The following is a 16,275-nucleotide window of genomic DNA, read 5'->3' on the forward strand; positions in this document are numbered from 1 at the left end:
ATTTTAGAAGGATAATCCCTATAAGAAGGATTTGAGCCCTGGCTGGTGTAGCTCAGTGGATTGAGTGCTGGCCTGTGAACGAAAGAGTCACCAGTTCGATTCCCAGTCAGAGCACATGTCTGGGTTGCGGGCGAGGTCCTCAGTTGGGGGCATGTGAGAGGCAACCAATCATGTGTCTCCCACACATTGATGTTTCTCTCTCTCTTTCTCCTTTCCTTTCTCTCTAAAAATAAATAAAATCTTTTTTTTTTAGAGGATTTGAGGTTTTCCAGTTTAACAGATCCAATGTAGAGAACGGAGTATATGCCCAATAATACCCAGTGGGCTGGCCCTACTCCCACTGGAAGTCTTCACAAAGGATACTGCCCTGACCTGGCAGGGGCGTGTCCTCTCCTGAATTTGGTTCCCAGATGAGCTGGGATGGAGAGACCAGCTCAGGCTCACCTTATTTGGCTCCCTCAGCTGGGTAAGGAGGACAATCCCCCAGGGCTGAAGGGGCTGTGGGAACCCTGACCATGCTCACAGCAGCCATGGCATCCTGATTTTCCCAGTACCTCTCTTCTGAGCTTCTGCTCTCTACCACAGGTAAATTCCCTTTTCTCTGGGCCATCAATCTATTTCCTTTTAATCCTGCATTTGCATATTTATTATATAAAGTCATAAAAACCTGTACATAAGGTACTTCATCCCCTTTCCCTGACCTTTGACAAAACAACTCTAACTGCAGTACAGTATAGTATGTTAAAGACCCATTCAGTGACCAGTGCTCTCCTGAGTCCAGATTGTACATAGGCCAAGCAGTATTGCAATAAAAGACCACTTCATGCCCTGGCTGGTGTAGCTCAGTGGATTGAGCACTGGCCTGCAAACCAAAAGGTTGCCAGTTTGATTCCCAGTCGGGGCACACGCGTGGGTTGCAGGCTGGGTCCCCAGTGAGGGGATGCATGAGAGGCAACCACATATTGATGTTTCTCTCCCTCTCTTCTCCTCTCTAAAATATATAAATAAAATCTTAAAAAAAAGACCACTTCCTTTTTAGTCATAGGTTTATAAGCATAGGTGACCAATCAGCCATAATTTGCCCCAAAGAGCTGTCTCCAGAATGGAAGCTTCCCCCACCCCCATTCTACCAGATGGAACCCTGCAATATCACACAAACCAGAAGGCAACTAAAGAAGGCATCAGGAACCTTAATTCCTGACAATTGTTCTAAATCATAACCAGGGACTACAATCTCAAACCAGAAAGCACAGTGATTCAATCCAATGTGAAGGTGATGGGGAGTGCTGAGAATCAGAGGAGAATCCCCAAGTAACATCACTTGGCAGCTGCTAGGGAGTCTCCAAATCTGCACCCTGGTGGCCCTCCAGTCCAGGCAGCCACAGGACTCCCTGACAAAAACCCAGACTTACCAGCGTTTCAAAGGTATCCCAACAGTCGCCAGAAAATGAAACTGGAGAAGTCAGTGTTCATGCTGTCTGTCACTACCAGAACCAATGAACAGAGACACGGATTAACTATTTATTGGCACTTTATTCAGATGCCAGTGTTCTGAGAAGGTGGTGGGTTAAGTACCCCACAAAACCGTCTTAACAGCTCATCTCAAAGCAACCTTTTTATAAGAAGAAAGGGTAGGTAAGGGGGTTGGGAAAAAGGTTAATTGGATAAGAGTTGTAGTCTGACAAAGATTTTCCTGGTACTTTATCTGTTGATCAACAACTCTTGTTGTGAATCGGCAGACATCCCTCCTTAGAGCACAATGACTCAGGTACCAGCTCCAACTGCTTGCAGACCCCCTGGGGCACAATGGCTGAACTGCTTCCTGACCTCCTGGAGTCACATAGGTAATGCATTCCAGTTTCTGAATAACAGCTTTTCACATGTATTAATTGCTTAAGTCTCTCAATTATAACTAAGGCTAAAATCTTTAACTCTTGAATTCCCCTACTCAAAGTGTTCTGTGTACATTACACAGACTATAGATAAAGGGTATTTACTTGGCATATCACATACGTGAGTGTTTGTCTCTAAACTTGGACTTTGGCTAATGTGCCTTGGGGACAAGTTCATAATTATAGTACTGTTGATCTTTCTTATTGTCAGCTGTAATCATCTGTTGAACTAAAGATTAAATGCTTCCTCTTTGGAGCCTTCACTAGATCAGTGGGTTTTTAAAAAAATTTTTATTGTATTTTTTCCATTACCATTTAGTCCCCTTATACCCCCTCCCCACCCTGCAATCACCACACTGTTATCCATGAGTCCTTTTCCCTTTTTGCTCTATCCCTCCACCCCACCCTATAGCTGTCATGCTGCTCTGTGAATCTGATCATGAAGGTGGGGGAAGGGGCAGTACTGTCTTCTGAAATTTCAAAATACACTGCCCCTTCCTCTTTTGAGAACCACTGTTAAGTTCTAGACTATCCAGTTTATGATTGGTGAATATAGTTCTCAATCTTCACCCTTTCCCATGTTCACCTGCAGTAGTGGGTCTCTTAGCATATATCATTGTGCCAGGAAGAGATTACTAGAAGAGCTTGTGTTTTGTCAGGAATGTGGTCCACTCTAAAGGATCTTAAATTTAAAGCCATAAAGGTCTTGCCGACAGGGATTCAGGCAGCAATCTGCAATGGGGCTCTTCTATTATCAGTTGATGAAGCCAGGATCCTGAGGACAGAGGGTTGTGGACAAGAAAGAGGACTGAACGACAGTGTATCCCCATGTACCCTTGCAGGGTGAACTGGGTTCTGATCAGAAAGTGCGATGACAGAAAACAGTGCAAGATCCTCTCATCTTCCAGGTTCTTCCTGGTGAGCAAAGTAAGACTGAGCTCTTTCTAATGTTGGACTGACACCAGGGGGCGTTCAGAACATGGGGATGGGGGTTTCAGGGTGAGAGGATGAAGCAGAAAAACCAGCTGCTATTTTACCAAGATACATACAAACCCAGGTTTGTTTCAGCCAGCAGGTAACACAAAAACTGAACTCAAATGAGGGTTGTCTGGTTAACTGATCACAATGTAATGAAGACTTGCTTTCATGTGTATGTCTAGTTGGGGTGTGGCCTTCCTAGTGTGTAGGGCACCTGGCACCTCCTTGTGAAGTGTCCTGGACATTTCAAGTTGGGCTCAGCAGGAACCAATTTTCTCAGAGCTCAAGAGCTGCCTGTGCAAATAGATCCTGCAGCACAGTATGTGACAAGACCATGTCTGGTCTTGTCCTAACCATCCCTGCTACAGGCAGCCATGACTATGACTCTGGCCCCTGGAGTCAAACCAGCCACTCATGAGGGCATAAGTCCTGGTAAGCATATGGAGTCTGCATTTTCTCAAGACAGTTATCTTAGACACAAGGTCAAATCTGTGACTCACCTTCCCAAAATGAGGGTCTGTACCAAGGAAACGATACCAGGAGCAACCAGGCTAGCATCATGAAGCACCCTTCCTCTTGCTCCAATCCTCCCATGTGCCCACCAAGTCACTCTCATGGTCACATGTACTCCATGTAAATGTGTTCCAGTGGCTTGGGGTGTGATGTGAGCTATGCTTTTTGATTTGTGGAAAGGGCAAGGACAAAGCACCACAGCACACTGGCTATACAAACAGGCTTGTCAGTGCTTCCTGATGACTTCCAGCAAACCAGGACCCAGTCAGTGCCACCCAGACACTGGGACCCCTTACAGAATTACAGCCCAACAAGACCTTGCAACTAAGCAAGTTAATTCACAGCTGGGTATCTTAATCTTAGCTGGAGCACTGTTCCATACAACAAAAGGTTGCGGGTTTGATCCCTGGTCAGGGTGCATATGGTAGGCAACCAATCAATGTTTCTCTCTAAAATCAACGAAGAGATCCTTAGGTGAAGATTTAAAAAATATTAAAAACTAAGTAAAATAAAATACCACATAATTATTTTTCCATTAAAATTTATCAAAGAAAAAGATTTTATCAAGGGAATAATTTGAGTTTTTAAGAGGCTTATTTCAGCAAAGTAAAAGACTTTAAAATTCTTTTTTAACCTATCAAGTGGGATCTAAATTAAATAAATCCTCTATTGCTTTAAGAAAGAGAATGCTTTCCTACATCATAAAAGTTGATTTCCAAGTCATACTCTCTTACCTCTACTGCCTTGTACCTCACCAGGGATGGCTCCTCTCAAAGTCAGGGGGGAAAAAACAGGTGATATCCTGACATAGACTAAATGTAGACTTTGATATGTAATGTGGTCATACAATTATCATCCAACCAGGATACTTCTGAGAGTGAAAAAGGGTGCCGTTAATTATTTGAGAACAAAAGGCATACAATGGGACATATAGCTACCCTAGTGATAAGGCAGTCTGGGAAACTAAATTTTCCAGTATGCCCTGCCCCTTAAAAGTCAAAAAGCTTGACAAGAACAAAGCACCCTGGGACCTGTGGTTAGCACCATTTAACGGGTAAACAGTATATATAGGGCTTGGTACTGACATGGAGATCCCTCCTTCCATGCGACACTTAACCAGACACAGGACACAACACCTGAGGTGAGATTTCAATACATATTAAGTCCGGGGTAGAGCCTCTCTCACCACAACAACTGTGGTTTCCAAAGGTGGGGAGCTGGTAGGGTTGTCCTGTCCATTGGTTCACTGCCCTGTTTCTCCAGGTGTGGTGCTGCCTTTGCCTCCTCTCATCAAGGGTATCTCCACTGCTGCTAATCTTTGGGGGGATTCTGGGCCAGGTGCTGTTCCCACTCAACTTCAACCAACTTGTACAGCTCCATGGTGGCCTGAGCGTCTTCCACAGAGGAATGTCCACTTTTCCCAGCCTGATCAAGGGAGGAAGAGAAGAGCAAGAGGCTATAAGAAAGTGTGCTTTTTTCCCACTTCCCTACTTGCTCCCCTTAAGCCCGATACAAGCTGTTGTTTGTGCAGGCTTACTGGGCTGCAAAGGTAGAACTCTGGTGGGGCTCTTCCCTTTACCTAATTTCAAGGGTTCAACTCCTACAAAGCCTTTGCTAAAGCCTACCTCAGTCCTTTCTGTGGCACCACGTGTATGCCATATTTTCCTACACTGTAGAAACAGGGCATCCAGATCATGGCCAGACCATCTGAGTCTTCCATTTCCCCCCATTCCTTAACTCTCTCTATAACATGTGTCTACATGTTACTTACCAGGCAGATCACACCTTCCTTGAAAGTCAAACATGTGAAATACATGAGAGGTCTTTGCAACCACTATGAGGTCTTTAGACCACCACCACCTGACTTTCCTCTTTTCTTAGGGTTTTATACCCACTTAAGGCTTTTTTTTTTCTTTTCCAAGCACCCTTTGGAACACTGTGAGGTAGAGAACAGGAATTAGTATCCTTATGTATACCTAGGGAGAGAGAGAAGTAGGCCCCTTACACCAACACTCTTCCTATAAGGGCAGCCTTCCTGAATCTCTCTACAACCAAAGGAATTCTGGGGTCAGAGCCTAGAAACACAACAAGGAAAGACTCCACAATGTCCAAGCAAGGGGCCTGGCATCATGGGGGGGGAAGCTACCTGGATGTCCCGGTTCAGCAGTTTCTTGGTGAGATGCTTCAGAGACATGGTAGCATTCTCTGGGCAGTCGGCCTTCCGGTTGAGAGGGGGGATGTGAGAGGTGTCACGGGTGAGAGACTTGGGGTGAAAGTACTGAAGGGCTTTGAAGTCGTTGTGGATGGCATGTCCCACCACTATCTTCCCTGTGAGTATCTTCAAGATCTGAAAGCAGCGTGGAAGAGATGGTGATTAGGAGAACTCAGGTGGAGCCCTAAGTCCTAAAAGTCCATCATGGTCCTTAGGTCCTTGCAGATTTTTTTTCCATCAAGTGCCCACCTGCCTCATCCCTGAAATGCCCTCTCCTACAAGTTTTCTTTCACCTGAAATCTATCTCCTCTCCCCAAGATGAAAACAGAAATTTTGTTTTATTTTTGTGTTTTTTATTTTTCAACTACAGTTTACTTTCAATATTATTTTGTATTGGTTTCAGGTGTACAACATTGTGGTCAGACAATCATAAACTTTACAAAGTGTTCCGCCCAACATTTCCAGTACCTGGCACCATACGTAGTTACTGCAATGTCATTAACTATATTCTCTATGCTGTACTTTACATCCCCATGACTGTTTTGTAACCACCAAGCTGTACTTACTAATCCTTTCACCCAGTCCCTCAACTCCCCTTCCCTGAAAGTAGGTATTTTTCACAGTGTGACCCCAGAGAAAGATAAACCCCAATTTGTTGTTCCACTTATTAATATATTCATTGGTTGATTCTTATATGAGCCCTTGTTTGAGTCGGGAATCAAACCCGAAACCTTGGCACTTTGGGACAACGCTCTAACCAAATGAGCTACCCAGCCAGAACCACAGTATAACCCTTTTTGGACTTACATTGTCAGCAGCTCCTTACCTTCTCATTAATTTCTATCCCAATGATAGATTAATTTGCCCACAGTCCCAAATCACACTCACATTCAAGATGTTTATGTAACTATAAAGCATCTAGTTCAGTTCTGGCTTGCTTCTTGAACTCCTTTAACTGTTATCTTTATGCTGGCCTTAGGTGCAAGGCTAGGACAAATGGAATCAAAGATGGGCTCCAGGGAGGTGATGGAAGTCCCAAATTACAGGCAAATCCATATACCTACATATATTTTTGTTTTTTTGCAAGGAGAAGGTCTAGGCTTTTGTCATGTCCTCAAAAGGTCTACAAGCCATAAAAGATTCAGAATCACTTAACACTAAGGCTGTAGAGGGAAGTGATCAGGTGACCCATGCTTATGCTGTTTTAACAAAGTCAGTCCCACTGCTTTATGGATCCTCCTGCTCATAACCAGGTGTCTACCAGCCATTCAGGAACCTTATTCACACCAGACTTGGAACCAAGTAACTTCTCACCATTTCAGGATCTTAAAGCATGGTGACATATTATCAGTGAGGACAACCAAATAATATGCTATGGGCTCTGAAGGCCATTCCCAAAATGGAGTTCCAAATAGGTTTTAAACAAGAGCAATAGTCCTGGAAAAATGAGTACATGGTCTCCCAATAGGACCCCTTGCTAGGGGCCAGACTCATCTGGCTATACCTTGGTTTCATATCCCACTTGGACCCTGGGGAAATGATTTACGATGAAAACCAGATGCAGTCTAATCAACTAGATATTTAGTTGCTCCTGACTCTACTTGCAGTTTACTGTCCAAACAACACCTTTACTTGCATTAACTTTAACACACAGCCCTTGTTAAGCCGAGTCATTTTGCTATCTCAGGCCCACCCCATCTTCTGCCTCTCCCAAGACTTTGCCCAGCTGTGCCACTAATGCACAGGTTTTTCAACTCTTCAAGTTCTTTGTAAAATCCAACCGTTTCACCTTTGATAGACCTCCTCCAACTGACTATTCTGGTATATAAGGAAATACTGTCTAGAGAAGGCAAAGAAATGCGAAGCTGAAATTACAAAGAGGTGGACCAAGGGCGCCCTCTGGAGGCCTCCCAAGGCCAGTTCGCTCCCCTCCTTTCTATCACCTCTGCTGACACGCACTCCTTTCCTGTTCATTTGTTGTGCTCCCAGGACTCAACAGAGGGCTACAATGAGTAGGTTAGCTCAATGGGTGAAATAAGACACATCAGCCATGTCTTTTATCCCCTTCACTGCAGACTACCAGTCCCAGTTATATAAATAACGCCCAAGCTCCTTCTGTAAACATTCTGCCTTTTTCCACCACCAACATGGTCCACACCTGCCTGGACCTCTCCCCACCCACCTCACTGCTACCATAGTGCCCCACACCTCTCACCTGACCCCGAGCAATCTTGAAGGGTGTAGCATTCACCATGTGGTGCTTGCGAATACCACTCCATCTGGTGCGGTAGTCCACAATGTGGCAGGGGGGAAGGATGTACTCATCATAGAGCACATCTCCATTGTAGTTGATGATGCTACATCGAGCCAAGGAACTGACATGCCCCTTGGGTCCTGTGCCCACCATCTCACAGTCAATTGCCACCATCTTCCTTGGCATCGTCTGGGATGCTCCGGAACATTTATTCTCTGAATGAGCTGGGGTATTCTTCTGAGGAGGGTTCTTTTGGGGGTCCTTCTTCTGGTGGCGAGTTGGGTGGCTCTTAATCTTTGGAAGGGCACTCTGGAACTCCCCCAGCAAATCTACTTTAGCCACAAGAGAACCAGCCTTCTGTGAAGGGGCAGGGGTCAGCCAAGGCACAGAAGCTTTCTTGTCCAAGGACTGCTCTGACCCACCACTGGAGGCAGCAGTCTTCTTTTTTGGAGGGGGAGGGATTTTCGAAGTGTCATCCATCTGACAAGTTTGCCCTTTCTTTGGAGGTTCTGAGTGCAATTTAGGCACATTGCTAAGGGGCTGGTTCTTCTTATTCAAAATGCCTCTCCTTTCCAAGAGCCGCCGCCTCTTGACAAATTTTTGGTGCTTGGCATTTCCCTCTAATGCCTTTTTGTGGGGAGGTTCACCAAAATCCAGATTGAGAAGTAAGGTAGACATGAGGATGGTGGATGACAGGACAGCAATCGGGAAGAGTGGCTTACCAATGAAGGGATAGAGAACTCATCCTCTGCTGAACCCCACAGACCAACATCTGGAGGTTTGTAATATACCCTGGGGAAGAAAGTGAACTTGATAACACAGCCCAAAGGCCTGGGAGAACAATAAGATTCATTTCCATAGGACTTAAGGGGGAAAATACATCAGAGCAACCTTCTTGATAGAGCAGGAATCAATCTGTCATGTGAAATGACGTTAGGAGCACTGAGACAAGCCCACAATTAGCCAGCTATATGGTCTTAGGAAGGTCATTTCCCCTCTCTAGATCCGTCTCATTTGAAACTGAGAAGGCTGAAGGGCCAACCAGCTCGATTCTGTCTCATTGAGTCTGGAAAGCCGGGAATAAGTGAGCTCTACTACATCTGCCCAAGGAGGGAACGTCTAAGTACGCTCGAAACCAGTGAGGAGTGCGGCATACACGGCATCTAGATTACCCTGGCATCCCCAACTCGGGTCCCAGATCGAGGGAATCTCCACATGCTTCTCACCCAAGTCCTTCTAAGAAAGGGCCCTTGACAACACACAAGATCAGAGGGGAAAGTCGAAGCCACGGGCAGGCTACCTAGGCGAGCACACTTAAGAAGCCCGTCCTCCTCACAATCACCTACCTCCCAGAAGAGCCCGCTAAGACCGGAAACGCCCGGAGCCGGGCACGGAAGTCTGCTCGCACCTCAGGGGCCCGGGATTCCCGCCCGCGCGCGCGCCGAGGGACTCTGCTTCTGGGACCGAGGCCAGGACAGAGGCCTGAGCAGAGGCGGTGGCGTGGGCGTGGGCAGGATGCGCTCCCCTGGTCCCTTTGGCTCCGTTGAGGTACAACTTGAAAGTATGGGGAGGCCGCGACAAACGGGAAGTGCCGCGCGCCGGGACCCCAAACCCCACTTCCGGGGACGGGCGGGAAGTACACGGGAAGGGGCGGGACTTGGACGCCGAGACCTGCCTCTGTAGCGTCACTACCCGACACCCCACCACTGCTCGCCTTGGACGCTTACACTTTTGCGCTATGGACGTAGTGGCCTGTGACGTCAGGCGGACGTCTTAGGTCTTCAGCCTCTACCTGGAACTCGGGAAAGACGGCGTTGGAGGCCAATGCAGACTGGTTTCTTCTGCAGAGCCGAGCCCACTCTAGGTTCTGGGCCTGCGTGGTGTTGAGCCTGCTTCCTTCACAGCGTTCTCGCTCGCGGCGCCACCAACTGGACCCCGGATGCCGGGCGTTTCCGCTCGGGGGCTCTCTCACGAGGAGAGGAGGCAGCTAGCTGTGAACCTCACCCGTGTCCTGTCGCTGTACCGTTCCATCCTGGACGCCTACATCATCGTGAGGCCATGGGGGTGTGGCGGGATGCTTCTGGTTGTGTGAGTGGCTAAGTGCCCACGACAGAGAGAGAATCTGGAGTTAGCTTCTGATCTCTTCTGTGACTTTCAGTCTGTCTTTACAGAAAGGGGTTAAAACTGGGATGATTCCTTTTTTTTTTTTTTTACAGATGACACAAATATTAATATTTCTAATATCTAGGTTGTTTTTCTAACCTTTTTAAATCCAAAGTAATAAAACTCATGCACTTCTGAGCCATGCTGCAGATACGTTGAACTCTCCTAGGAACATGTGAGGTGTTCCAAGAACACACAAGTTCATTCATCCACGCTTAAATTCCTGATTTTGTAACGTAACGGACAATAAACTTTGGAATTAGATAGACTCCGACTAGAAACCTGCCTCTTCTACTGTGGGTAACCTTAGGCATTAAGTAAAAATTTCTTCTAGCCCTAGTTTCTAGCTGCAAAAATGAATTCCTATTTGAAGGACCATTGAGAAGAATAAATTAGATGGTGTGTTAATGGCACCAGCAACTGCTGAGCTGTTCAGCCCACAAACCCAAAAGCCATCCTTGATTCAGCTTTCCTTCACTGATCTACAGTCCAATCCTTCAACAAGTTCTCTTGGCTCTACCTCCAGAAAAAAATGTCAAATTCACCCATTTGTCTCCATTTCATTGCTACCACCCTGGGCCAAGCCACCATCATCTCTCTCGTGGACTTCAGCTCCCCCATAACCAGTTCCTCTCAAACAGCCAGACTGATCTTTTAAAAATATAAATCTGACCACAACAGTCCCTTGCTACGAGTTTTGATGAAATCCTAACTCCTTATTACCTTTGATACTTACGAAGCCCTGTGGGATCTGTCCCCTGCTGCTGCTTGAACCCCACAATATTTCATTTCCATATTCACTGTACTGTACCCCCACTGCCATGATTTCTACTCCACAGATATGGCAGGCATCTGGGCCTTTGCTCTTAGTGATCTGTCTGGAATGTTTTTCCGCAATAGAATAGAATGGTTAAAAGCAAGAATTCTAGTCAGCTTGATTTCAAATCCCAGCTCTGCTACTTACTAGCTTTTTGACTTGGGCAAGTTACTTAATTGTGTTGCCAATTTTCTTTTCTTTTTTAAATATATATTTTTAAGTTTTTTAGAGAGAGAGGAAGGGAGGGAGAAAGAGAAGGAGAGAAACATCAATGTGTGGTTGCTTTTCACATGGCCCCCACCGGGGATCTGGCCTGCAACCCAGGCATGTGCCCTAGACTGAGAATCGAACTTGTGACCCTTTGGTTCGCAGCCTGCGCTCAATCTACTGAGCTACACCAGCCAGGGTTTCTTTTCTTTTTTGAATTCTCAGCTGAGGATATGTTTTTATTGATTTTAGAGAGAAAGAAACATCAGTGTGAGGGAGAAATGTTGATCAGTTGCCTCCCCTAGGTGCCCCTAATGGGGATCAAACCTGCAACCTAGGTATGTGCCTTGACCAGAAATTAAACCTGCAGCCTTTTGGTGTACAGGATGATACTCCAGCCAACTGAGCCACCTGGCCAGGGTGCCATTTTTATCTGTAAAATGAGGGATAAAAATGATACCTACCTCATAGCAATTAAATGTGTTACTATAAATATAAAATGTTTAGAACAGTGCCTGGCATATTATTTTATAAGTGTTTGCTATTGCCTGATTTTTTTACATGCCTGTTTCCTGTTAATCATTCAAGTTTCAGCTCAAGTGTCAACTCAAGTCTTCCCTCATTACTCTATCTAAAATCCTCTTTCAGAGTCTTCTTATATTTCATTAGTGTTTTCTTGTCTCTGTGCATTTGATGTTATCTGAATTTTTTTTCTTTAGGTAAACTCTGCAAGAGCAAGAATTTTGTCCGCCTGGTTCATTGCTGTATCATAGAACAGAGCTTGGTACATAACCAGAGCTCCCGAATTTGTGTTCAACAAATGAGTGAATAAAAATATATCCTGGCATATCAGGTGTCTGACATATATAACAGTAGGTTACTAAATGATAACATACTAATACTGTATGTCAGTTACTGTGGTGTCGAGGATGCTGATGTAAAGAAGACACCATTCCTACCCTTAGGTTCAATTGAGTGGAGAAAACAAACACATAAATAAGTGGCAAAAGCTAAAAGGAAAGATGTGTTCAGAATGCATTCTGGTCTCCGAGGAAGGAGGGGAGTCTGGAACAGGCTTTAGAGAAGAGGTGACTCAGTTGAGCAGGATGACACACTGGTTGCAGCTAGTGTTGAGTGTGGGGTGGGGACAAATGGGAATGATAGTAGTTGGTGGGTTTTTTTTGAAGACTTTATTTTTAGAGAGGGGGAAGGGAGAGAGAAAGAGAGGGAGACAAATATCAGTTGATTGCAACATTTCAGTTTGCAGGACGACGCTCACCATGGAGCCACCCGTTGGTAGCAGCCTGTTGATCACATCTCCCCTTCTGCAGGAGTTTTTTACGGACAGCCTATGGGGCACACTGCCTTGCTCATGGCAGGAAGCACTGGATGGACTGAACCCGCCACAGCTGGCCACACTGCTGCTAGGGATGCCTGGGGATGGGGAAGTGGTCAGGTATGGGCAAGGGGGATCCTGTGCTGGGGGACTTGGCACTGAACCCTGCAGCCAACCATTGCTCAGAGTCTCACAAGGGCTTCCTGGGTTGTAAATTGGTGCCCTCGGGACACAATGGGTCTATTCACTGGGGGTCTGGGTGGGCTATCTCAGGTACAGGTCGGTGTGGCCACTTACCCTGCTGGCCCTGAAGTCCACAGCCTATGCCCTGGCCTTTAACCGGACGCCTGGGTTTCAGACCCCCTCAGAGTTTTTGGAGAACCCCAGCCAGAGCTCCCGACTTACAGCTCCATTCCGAAAACACGTCAGGCCCAAGAAGCAGCATGAAATCCGGAGGCTGGGAGAGGTAAGGAGATGCTTGTGGTATAGGTGGTGACTGGGGGCCTGGGGACTTGTTAAGCTGGTGGGTTACAAAGATGCAGGCACCTTATATCACCTGTAGGACCAGAGGTCCTAGAAGTTTCCTTCCTTGGCAGGCATACTAAATCATAACTTATGCTGGTTTGGGGGATTTTTTTTTTAATCCTTTTGCTGGATTGGTTGGTAGCTATGACAGAAATTCCTGTTTTTACACCTTCATAACCTGCTCATGGCTTCACAGATGGGCTCTTGTTCTAAGGGGGAGACTGAATACTGACCTGAGAGGAGCAAGGAGCCTGGGGTCAGCACCCCTAGTATTAGTTTCCCTGTCTTATCTCTTCCCTGGCACCCTCTGCCCTTCTTCCTCTGCCATCTTAAGCCCTTCCATCATTAGGCTCCAGGAATCAAGAACCAGTGGCCAAGAGACCTTTGTTCCCTCCTTTTTCAGTTGGTGAAAAAACTGAGTGACCTCACCGGCTGCACCCAGGTTGTGGATGTAGGTTCAGGCCAGGTGAGCCAGACAGACTCCTAACATTGTTTTTTGGGGGGGAGGGGGAGGTGAGGGGAGTGGTGGCGCTAGAATAGCTAAAAGGCAAGTTGTCGGGCCCCAGGCCTAGGGAGGCAGGCACCAAGGAGCGGCAAAAGTAAACAGGACAGAATTTAAGTCTTCTGGGAGCCTGTGACCCAGGTGTCTGTTCAGGCCACGGTAGGGTGACAGTGGGTAAGAGCACTGAATGGAGCTGTCTCTACTCTCCCTCTCACGGTTCCAGGGCCATCTCTCTCGCTTCATGTCCCTGGGGCTGGGGCTGAAGGTGAAGAGCATTGAAGGGGACCAGAGACTGGTGGAGAGAGCCCAGCACCTGGACCAGGAGCTCCTGCAGGCTCTGGAAAAAGAGGAGAAAAGGAACCCACAGGTAGGCCAGCCCTTACTGCAGCCAGAACTGCAGGAGCAGGGTCTGATTGGCTGAGCTGTCTTTCAAGTTTCTCAGCCTGAGATGGTGTGGTCCCTATTTCTGCTAACCCTTTCCCAGGTTTCCCCTTTGGCAAAGCCTCTTCACATCTTAAAAGCACTCTCCCAGGTTCGATTCCCAGCCAGGGTACATTCCTGGGTTGCAGGCCATAACCCCCAGCAACCGCACATTGATGTTTCTCTCTCTCTCTCTCTCTCTCTCTCTCTCTCTCTCTCTCTCTCTCTGTCTCTCTCTCTCTCCCCCTCCCTTCCCTCTCTAAAAAATAAATTAAAAAAAAAAAAAAAAAAGCACTCTCTAGTTACAAGGTGCTTTCCACACTGGTATGTCGATCTCACAACAAGCTGTGAAGTAGCCAGTCAGGTATTATACTTGTTACAAATGAGGAAACGGACTCAGAGATGAAAAAACTTGCAGTTAATAATAGGTCCATAATTTATCCTGACTCTTGATTCAAGGTCTAGTTCTCTCCCATACCCCAGCTTCTCATCCACCTCCCATGGGAAAGACTAGAGGACATTCCTCCAGCCACCAGAGGTGGCATGGGGACAGCAAACAAACTTCCCACCTGCTTTGTCCTTTCCTGCTTCCACAGGTGGTGCAAATCGGGTCTCGCCGCTCCCCACACCATGTGGTTCAGTGGGTAGACCCCAGGACCCGGTGTGAGGAGCTTCTGCTTCCACTGGAGGACTCACCTCAGGGTGGGGCCCGCTTGCTGCTGACAGGCCTCCATGCCTGTGGGGACCTGAGTGTCGCCTTGCTGAGGCATTTCTCCTGCTGCCCTGAGGTGGAGGCCCTGGCCTCAGTGGGCTGCTGCTACATGAAGTTGAGTGACCCTGGTGGCTACCCACTGAGTCAGTGGGTGGCCACACTACCCGGCTATGAATTGTCCTACAGGCTGCGGGAGGGGGCCTGCCACGCCCTGGAGGAATATGCCCAGAGGCTACAGAAAGCAGGCCCTGGCCTCCGAACCCACTGCTACCGGGCAGCACTGGAGACGGTCATCCGGCATGCCCAGCCCAAGCTCCGTCGGCCAGGCGTGCAGGGGATCCCCAGGGTCCATGAACTCAAGATTGAAGAGTGAGGCTGGGGAATTTGGGGGGTTGGCGTCGGGAGCCAACTGGAGGTCTGAGTCCCCTCCCACCCTCACTTGTTAGCCAGTCCCTAAGAAAACCGAAATGCTCCTGGCGGGTGATTCTGAGTTCTCTGACTGAGGCAGCTTCTCAAAATTTCTTCAGAAGGGACTTGTCACTCTTTTATCAGGAGACTTAGGGTTTTTAAATGCTAAAAATGTAACTAAATAATTGAACAGATCTGGCTGAAAATAGCATTTCTAGATCAATTTGTTATCGGACAGACAGCTAACAGCCTGAGAAACATTTAAAATGCAAATTAGGGTAGAAAATCAAGCAAAGTTGGAGCCAAATTAGGAGCCAATAGCTTAAGTTGGGGGGACCCCGAAAACCAAACTGAGTGCTTTGTGTGGCTGACCCCACAGATATGTGCAGCGGGGGCTGCAGCGGGTGGGGCTGGACCCCCAGCTGCCACTGAATCTGGCTGCCCTTCGGGCCCACCAGGCTCAGGAGAACCGTGTGGTGGCCTTCTTCAGCCTGGCCCTGTTGCTGGCTCCACTGGTGGAGACGCTGATTCTACTGGACCGGCTGCTGTATCTTCAGGAGCAGGGTGAGGGCAGCCTACAGCAGGGCCCAGGGTTAGAGGGCCTGGAGTCCTGGGGTTCCTCCTTCAGAGTCCAGAGTTTATCACTGTGGTGATTCTTAGGCCAGGCCACCTGCTTCAGAATCACCAGTGACGGGAGTGGGGTGGGGGACTTGTGAACAGATTTCTACTGAAGTAGCCTCTGGTGTGTGTCCCTGGAGTGCCTTTTGAACAAGCATCCCAGGCTTTGGGAACCAGCATTAAGCCTCCTTTCAAGTCAGTGCCTGAGGTGTTCCTGGTAGAGAACTGGGTGTCCTTAGTCTCCTGGAGCTTCCCCCATGGGGAACGGGGCTGGGCCTGCCTGTAGCCTGGGCAAGAAGTGCAGCTGAGAGTGGGCTTCATTTCTCCCCTTCTTAGTAGCCCTGTCTTTCTCCCAGGCTTCCATTCTGAGCTCCTGCCCATCTTCAGTCCTGAACTCTCTCCCAGAAACCTGGTTTTGGTGGCCACCAAGGGGCCCCTGGGTCAGGCCTTCTCTGTTCTGGAGAGTGAAGACAGCTGACAAAGCCTGTGGAAGGGCACACCTGGGGCCCAGGAGCCGCACTGGGTGGCAGAGTCTTCACTCCTGACCCAGAGGATGAGTATCCTGCATCCTCACTGGAATCTTGGTGCCCCACAGACCTTCAGCTTCGTACTCTTTATCTCCTTCCATGTGTTATGTTGTATTACGTAAAAATTTATTTTTAATTTAAAAAATTTGAATCTTTATTTCCCTTCCCCTTCTGTTAAATATAGAAAAGGA

General features: G+C 47.5%; 2 protein-coding genes and 1 long non-coding RNA gene across 10 annotated transcripts; 1 reads left to right on the forward strand and 2 right to left on the reverse strand.

Annotated features, from left to right (window-relative positions):
- Positions 1–3,907: 3,907 nt before the first annotated feature.
- ISG20L2 (interferon stimulated exonuclease gene 20 like 2) lies at positions 3,908–9,544 on the reverse strand. Its single transcript, XM_028503251.2, has 4 exons — positions 9,196–9,544; positions 7,811–8,641; positions 5,530–5,730; positions 3,908–4,808 (listed from the first exon to the last, which is right to left on the reverse strand). The coding sequence occupies exons 2-4, from the start codon at positions 8,525–8,527 to the stop codon at positions 4,695–4,697; spliced, it is 1,032 nt and encodes a 343-aa protein (XP_028359052.1). The 5' UTR covers positions 8,528–8,641; positions 9,196–9,544; the 3' UTR covers positions 3,908–4,694.
- Positions 5,979–7,804, reverse strand: LOC118498100. Its single transcript, XR_004900634.1, has 2 exons — positions 7,555–7,804; positions 5,979–7,524 (listed from the first exon to the last, which is right to left on the reverse strand). It is a non-coding gene; the product is annotated as an uncharacterized LOC118498100 (long non-coding RNA).
- A 26-nt stretch (positions 9,545–9,570) lies between the features above and the next one.
- Positions 9,571–16,267, forward strand: RRNAD1 (ribosomal RNA adenine dimethylase domain containing 1). 8 transcript variants are annotated; one of them, XM_036015167.1, is made up of 8 exons: positions 9,571–9,899; positions 11,756–12,492; positions 12,646–12,838; positions 13,247–13,363; positions 13,623–13,766; positions 14,416–14,900; positions 15,319–15,503; positions 15,914–16,267. In XM_036015167.1, the coding sequence occupies exons 2-8, from the start codon at positions 12,059–12,061 to the stop codon at positions 16,033–16,035; spliced, it is 1,680 nt and encodes a 559-aa protein (XP_035871060.1). In that variant the 5' UTR covers positions 9,571–9,899; positions 11,756–12,058; the 3' UTR covers positions 16,036–16,267. The 8 variants fall into 8 exon arrangements, with proteins under 8 accessions (XP_035871060.1, XP_035871062.1, XP_035871064.1 ...); XM_036015169.1 differs by having other exon boundaries at positions 9,572–9,899; positions 12,368–12,492; XM_036015171.1 differs by having other exon boundaries at positions 9,574–9,899; positions 12,368–12,492; positions 12,731–12,838.
- Positions 16,268–16,275: the final 8 nt, after the last annotated feature.

The sequence above is a fragment of the Phyllostomus discolor genome, chromosome 14 (genome assembly GCF_004126475.2).
Source record: "Phyllostomus discolor isolate MPI-MPIP mPhyDis1 chromosome 14, mPhyDis1.pri.v3, whole genome shotgun sequence".
Classification (NCBI taxonomy): Eukaryota; Metazoa; Chordata; class Mammalia; order Chiroptera; family Phyllostomidae; genus Phyllostomus; species Phyllostomus discolor.

Bases quoted from the DNA above. Each gene is read 5' to 3' on its own strand.
- RRNAD1 (XM_036015167.1), top strand. From the start codon at position 12,059: ATGTGTTCAGAATGCATTCTGGTCTCCGAGGAAGGAGGGGAGTCTGGA. The intron at 14,901-15,318 runs GTGAGGCTGGGG...CTGACCCCACAG, and splicing joins CATGAACTCAAGATTGAAGA to ATATGTGCAGCGGGGGCTGC. The intron at 15,504-15,913 runs GTGAGGGCAGCC...TCTTTCTCCCAG, and splicing joins GCTGTATCTTCAGGAGCAGG to GCTTCCATTCTGAGCTCCTG.
- ISG20L2 (XM_028503251.2), bottom strand. From the start codon at position 8,527: ATGTCTACCTTACTTCTCAATCTGGATTTTGGTGAACCTCCCCACAAA. The intron at 5,731-7,810 runs GTGAGAGGTGTG...CGCTGCTTTCAG, and splicing joins TCAAGATTGCTCGGGGTCAG to ATCTTGAAGATACTCACAGG. The intron at 4,809-5,529 runs GTAGCTTCCCCC...TCCCTTGATCAG, and splicing joins TGCTGAACCGGGACATCCAG to GCTGGGAAAAGTGGACATTC.